General features: G+C 53.7%; 1 protein-coding gene across 1 annotated transcript in view; it reads right to left on the minus strand.

Annotated features, from left to right (window-relative positions):
• Positions 1-1579: 1579 nt before the first annotated feature.
• The window catches only part of KIAA2013 (KIAA2013 ortholog), a gene marked incomplete at its 5' end in the record, with an annotated part of 6796 nt that continues 1941 nt past the window's right edge, over positions 1580-6434 (minus strand). The window contains 2 exons of the mRNA XM_011935845.1: positions 1580-2317; positions 4594-5447. Coding sequence (XP_011791235.1) covers positions 2300-2317; positions 4594-5447 — 872 coding nt within the window. The remainder of the gene's footprint in view (positions 2318-4593; positions 5448-6434) is intronic.

Raw genomic sequence — 6434 nt, forward strand, 5'->3', positions numbered from 1 at the left:
CTCAGTTTAAAGCCGGGCGCAGTGGCTCAAGCCTGTAATCCCAGCACTTTGGGAGGCCGAGACGGGCGGATCACGAGGTCAGGAGATCGAGACCATCCTGGCTAACACGGTGAAACCCCGTCTCTACTAAAAATACAAAAAACTAGCCGCATGGCGAGGTGGCGGGCGCCTGTAGTCCCAGCTACTCGGGAGGCTGAAGCAGGAGAATGGCGTGAACCCAGGAGGCGGAGCTTGCAGTGAGCTGAGATCTGGCCACTGCACTCCAGCCTGGGTGACAGAGCCAGACTCCGTCTCAAAAAAACAAAAAAAAACAAAAAAAAACAAAAAAAAAACCTCAGTTTATTGACATTCTAATCATTCAACTGGTATTTCTTAGGCACCACATACATAGGTTTTACTGTTTTTTTGAGACAGAGTTTCGCTCTTGTTGCCCAGGCTGGAGTGCAATGGAACGATCTCGGCTGACTGCAACCTCCGCCTCCCAGGTTCAAGCAATTCTCCTGCCTCAGCCTCCCGAGTAGCTGGGATTACAGGCATGCATCACCACGCCCAGCTAATTTTGTATTTTTAGTAGAGACGGTGTTTCTCCATGTTGGTCAAGCTGGTCTCGAACTCCCAACCTCAGGTGATCCACCTACCTCAGCCTCCCAAAGTGCTGGGATTACAGGCATGAGCCACCACGCCCGGCATTGTTTTACATTTATGAGAGCCTACAACATGCCCAGTTCCAAGTTCAAGAAGGAATGAGAGCTGCAGTTCTTGTGGTCCAACAGTTTTCCGTTTAACGTCACACTGTAAGTGACACCAATTGCACCCCAAGAGGCTCCCACTCTGCAATACGTGAGCCAGCCCGTGGCCCACGGCTGGAAGATCACATGTCATAGCTCTGCACGATCCGGGGGAGAAGGTGCTACATGGACAGAAGGAACTGGGGAACCAGTGCCACTAAGAGCAGAGCTTGAGCCCCATGTTTACTCTCATAACCATCGGCTGTGGGCCAGACATTTGGCTCCTTTGCAGGCAGACCAGGCTTCCCAGTGAGTCATGTCGCTTAAAATGCTGTCTGGGAACGCAGAGAAACAGTCTAAACGCCGAGACGCTGAGGACAGCCCCACAGGTGGACTGCCACGCCCGGCTCAGCCCCTTTTTGGTCCCGGGAGTGGACAGTTCCCTTCTCCTCCCCACAGAAGGGAGGCATCTGATGGTGGCTTCAGCAGACAATCTGGAGAAGGACCACTCAGGGTTTGTCTTGCTGATGTCCTATAGCCAGCAAAACCAGAGCAGGAGAACCCTGGCTCTTTAGGGCAGGTGGGGGAGAGGGCACCTTACCAGGGAAGGAGCCAGGGTAATTCCAGAAGCAGCCCACTCGGCAGGGCCACTCAGCAACCCCCTGGCGAGCAGAAAGGCGGCCACCCACACACCTTCTGAGCGGACTCCTTTGAAGAGACGTGGAACATAAGGGAAAGGAATGGCGTTGTGGCAGCGGGGCCGGGTGGGCGCCCTGCTTCCGACAGATCTAGTGCTGAGGGCAGACGTGGTGCATGTCTCCAGGTTGTAACCACACACAAACCGGTCATGGAAATTTGAAAGATATTTATTTAAAAACAGAACAAAAAAGCTTTGGTATTTCAAAACCTGACAATCATCAATCACTAGAAAGTTAAACACCTCCCCTGAAGCCCCAAAGTACAAAACCACAGATGTCCACAGGCTCATAAGAAAGGGCGTGCAAACCCGAGGATGACAGCGCAACCCGCACCCTCCTACAGGCAGCAGCACAGCCACCCTGGGGACCCCGGCCCAGCCTCGGGACCGTGGGGCCTCCGAAGGCTGAGACGGACATCACTGCCAACACTCGCCATCTACAGGGGATGCAAAAGCCATCTAGCAAAATCTCAACAAAAATAAATTAAAACTTCATCAAGAAAGAACACGATAAATTCAGAAAAGGACAGAACTTTCCCTAGACAAGAGTCTTTTCAAAAGACGGTCTATTTCCTGGGACAGAAGAAAAGGGGAAAGTGGAAGGAGTGAGTTCCATTTCAAGTATTTGCCATACAGGTTCGTTTTATTGAGTGGAAAGCTCACAAAAGGTCCACCGGCCCCTTCCCTCCCCACGTGACACTCGCTCCTTCCAATGCAAACTCTGGTGTATCCACATTCGCTTCTGCGTCACTGGTTTCCCCCAACAAGGCACAAAGGGCGGGTGCTTCCAAAGGATCCCTTGCTCCTGGCAGCAGGACTTTCAGTGCTGGGTGTCTTGTGCAAATGGTGGCTGAAAGCAGGACTGTTAGTTCACTCAGACACTGGGATCTTCCTGTTCAATTCACAAAACAAGTGTGATTATTGTTCACTGCCAACCCCAGTGGCCAGCTACAGAAATAGCCTACGGAGACACCCCTAGTGGCACCACACCCTGGCTCTGACCCAGCCTTGCAGAATGACCATGGACCCAGTGGCCTGGGCCCTTGTGGAGCTGGGTGTTCACTGGTTCCGCTCTGGCACGGCCCAGCTTCAGCCTGCGTCTGTTGAGAGATCGCTCAGTACCCCACGAAGGTAGTCTGGCTCATTTCCCCAACTGGGGGGGAACCGAAGGTGCCCTCAAGAGCGAGGGCAGAGAAGCCACCGAGCAGCAGGGAAAAGCAGCCGCCTGCCAAACAGACAGCAAAACCCACACGATGCACATTTGGCGCCTGTCCTAGTGCAGCTAGTTCAGAGGCAGCTCACAAGGAAGGCCTCTGTGCGGTCCTTTTTGATCTGACTTTTGATCTGTTCTTCGAACTTGAGGAACTCAGCCCTGTCTCCCACTCTTCTGCTCTTTCAGGTCAAGTTCTGCTTCCTTTTCCAAGTCCTGGTCTTGGGCCAGAAACTAGAAGCCGCAGGCATCCCTGTGGATGTGAGGGGGCACTTCCCATTTCTCCAGGGTGGGATCTGGGCTCTTTGACTACTTGGGAGCATAGACGCAGAGCCTAATATACCTCTCTACTGTCACTACAGTTTAAAAAGAGAAGATAATGGAGAAAAGAAGAGAAGAGATGGGAGGAAGAGTAGAGGGGAGGAGACAGGGGGATGAGGGAGGAGAGAAGAGGAAGGGAAAAAGCTCAGCTCTTTGGGAAACATTTTCTTCTACAACTGCTAACAAAGGCCTCCCCCTAGAATCCCTGCTGGTCTTTCTCCGGAGAAAGCACAGAAGGCCGGGCGGCAGGGCACAGTAAGCAGCCTCACCCCATGACAGCAATGCTGATCCCAAGATGCTGCCCCGATGACAGTCTCGCAACAATGATGGCCAAAATCACCGCTTCCAGGGGCAAAATGTCTCAGGAAACTGGAGGGGAATGCTTCTGTCCTGTGTCCTATGCTAAGGAGATGGCCACTCTGGTCCAAGGCCTGGAACAAGGGGCTGACCTCTGCATGGCATGAACAGGCACATGGGGGGAAGCTGGGGATCCCGCCAGCAGTTCAGACAGAGGTTTCAAGTCAATCTAGGGGCTTGTTGCAGGTATTTTTATTATTACTATCATTTTATTTTTTTGAGACAGAGTCTCACTCTGTCGCCCAGGTTGGAGTGCACTGGCATGATCTCGGGTCACTGCAACCTCTGCCTCCTGGGTTCAAGAAATTCTCCTGCCTCAGCCTCCCGAGTAGCTGGAATTACAGGCGTGCACTACCATGCCTGGCTAATTTTTGTATTTTTAGTACAGACAGGGTTTCAACATGTTGGCCAGGCTTGAACTCCTGACCTCGGGTGATCCGCCTGCCTCAGCCTCCCCAAGTACTGGGATTATAGGCATGAGCCACTGCACCCAGCCTCGTTATTATTATTTTCAGACAGGGTCTCACTCTGTCACCTGGGATGGAGTGCAATGGTGTAATCACAGCTCACTGCAGCCTCAAACTCCAGGGCTCAAGTGATCCTCCCACCTCAGCCTCCTGAGTAGCTGAGACTACAAGCGTGCACCACCACACCTGGCTAATGTTTAAATTTTTTGTAGAGACAAGTCCTTGTTTTCCTGCCTAGGCTGGTCGCAAACTCCCGGGCTCAAAGGATCCTCCCACCTCGGCCTCCCAAAGTGTTGAGATTACAGGCATGAGCCACCAGGCCCTGCCTCTAATTTTTTTTTTTTTACTTTTATTTGCTTTTTTGTTTTGTTTTTTGCTTTTTTGAGACAGGGTCTTGCTTTGTTGCCCAAGCTAGAGTGCAGTGGCACAATCACAGTTCACTGCAGCCTCAAACCCCTGGGCTCAAGTGATCCTCCCATCTCAGCCTCCCAAGTAGCTGGGACTACAGGCACAAGCCACCACACCCGGCTTGCAGTTATTTTTAAATGCTGAGATTTATGATGAGGGAGGAGGGGAGGGCTGCCCTGGGAAGCCAGAAGACCATCAATTCACACCCGGATTTCCACAGCTTTCCCTTCCTTGTCGTCTCCTCTCAAAACACTTGCGCTCTCTCTCTGGTGTCAAGGGCTGAGGGCATCAGGACACCCATTCCTGCCCAGGCCTCACCCCCCCTCGCCAGGCCAGCCCCTGCCGAGACACAGGGCTGAGAGCAAGGCCGAGGTCTCGGGTTTCGACCAGACAGCGGCTTCCTACCTTACTCCTGAAGAGGGGCTTGGCTCCAGGCCCACAGTACTCGTTGTAGATGAGCTTGAAGAGGAAGAGGTGGAAGAGGGTGATGAGGGAGGCCACGCTGAACCAGAAGAGGAAGGGCAGCCCGGGGTCCTGCTGGGCCATGTGCTCATCATGGGCCAGAATGGCCTTGAGGTGCAGCGTGTGCCGCAGGTCCTGCAGGTGTGTGAGGTCGGTGGAGATGTAGAGCAACGGCGTGATGGGCTGTGTCACCATGACCGAGAAGGTGTGGCCCGTGGGCGCCGAGGTCAGCTCCACTGGCTCGTCCAGGCAGCCCGCCTCGCAGGCGTAGATCTTGACAGGCTGGCCGCGGGACTCCACGGACACATGTAGGTAGGGCTTGCCCTCGGCGTCCGCCAGTACGGCCAGGTTGATATGGTCGTTCTTGTAGCGGATGCCGTGCAATGCATAGCTGTTGTGCAGCACGTCGGGGTCAGCCTGGAACTGGAGGTGGTTCTCCGTGAACTGCAGCCCGCCAAAGCTGAGCACCATGCCCTGCAGGATGCCTGGGGCGCCGACCTTCACCAGCCCCTTGCAGCCACGCTTCTGGAGGGTCAGCCTCCACAGGTCGGAGAGCTGCAGGATCTGCTGGACAGAGGACAGCCGTCCCGGCCACAGGTTCTCGGCGTGCATGGTGGCGTGGCCGCTGAAGCAGTGATCTTCATAGTTGAGCGTCGACTCCATCTGGTCTCGCTCCCTGTGGCTCAGGGAGGGGCTGAGCAGCGGGGCTGGCGAGCAGGAGAGCATGTAGTAGAGTGTCAGGTTCACGGTCAGGCCAGACGGCGTATGGGTATCAGTGATCTTCTTCATTTCCACTCCTGTAACACCATGAAAGCTGCACGTTAAGGGGGAAGGACAGCTGGGAGGCAGAGCATATGAAATAAAGACCAAGGGCAGCAGAGGAGTGAGGTGTGCCTTAGTGATAAAGACAGCGGTGCCCGTCTCCCTAAAGTATGGGAGAAAGTCACCTGTCTTGTTTACATGACCAACTTGAGCCTGTGGGCCTGAAATCTAGAAGCCTGTTAAAAAGAAGTGGGGCCTGGTGCCAGAGCCCAGAGGAACACAGATTTAGCCACGACTTGGTGCCAACCCTATGGTCAGACCTCCTGCGCCAGATCAGTCACCAGTGCTGAGGCCAGTCTCAGGCCACTTCTCCTCTCTGTCCTTTCTCTCTCCAGTCCTGTAGCTTTATGTATGTATTTAGTTATTTACTGAGACAGAGTCTTACTCTGTTGCCCAGGCTTGAGTGCAGTGGCACGATCTCAGCTTACTACAGCCTCCGCCTGCCAGGTTCAAGTGATTCTCCTGTCTCAGCCTCTGAGTAGCTGGGACTACAGGTGCAGGCCACCACCCATGCATAAAACAGCCCTGGAAGAAGCATTCAATAGATACTTGCTGAATAAACACGTGTTGGGCCCCTTTGCTACTGATGGATTCAACAGCCCTAAGATTTAAAAACATATACACACACAACATTGTTTTGTAAAGATGACTATCCTCTTGCCCAGCGCAGTGGCCCACACCTGTAATCCCAGCACTTTGGGAGGCCAAGGTGGACGGATCGCACGAGGTCAGGCTAAGTTCTGTATTTTTAGTTGAGACAAGGTTTCGCCACATTGGCCAGGTTGGTCTTGAACTCCTGACCTCAGGTGATCCACCTGCCTCAGCCTCCCAAAGTGCTGGGATTACAGGTGTGAGCCACCGCACCCTGCCAGCACGTTCTAGCCTAAAAAACTTGTCTTATTTGGCCGGGCGCGGTGGCTCAAGCCTGTAATCCCAGCACTTTGGGAGGCCGAGACGGGCGG

This window comes from Colobus angolensis, unplaced genomic scaffold (assembly GCF_000951035.1).
Source record: "Colobus angolensis palliatus isolate OR3802 unplaced genomic scaffold, Cang.pa_1.0 Scaffold149, whole genome shotgun sequence".
Classification (NCBI taxonomy): Eukaryota; Metazoa; Chordata; class Mammalia; order Primates; family Cercopithecidae; genus Colobus; species Colobus angolensis.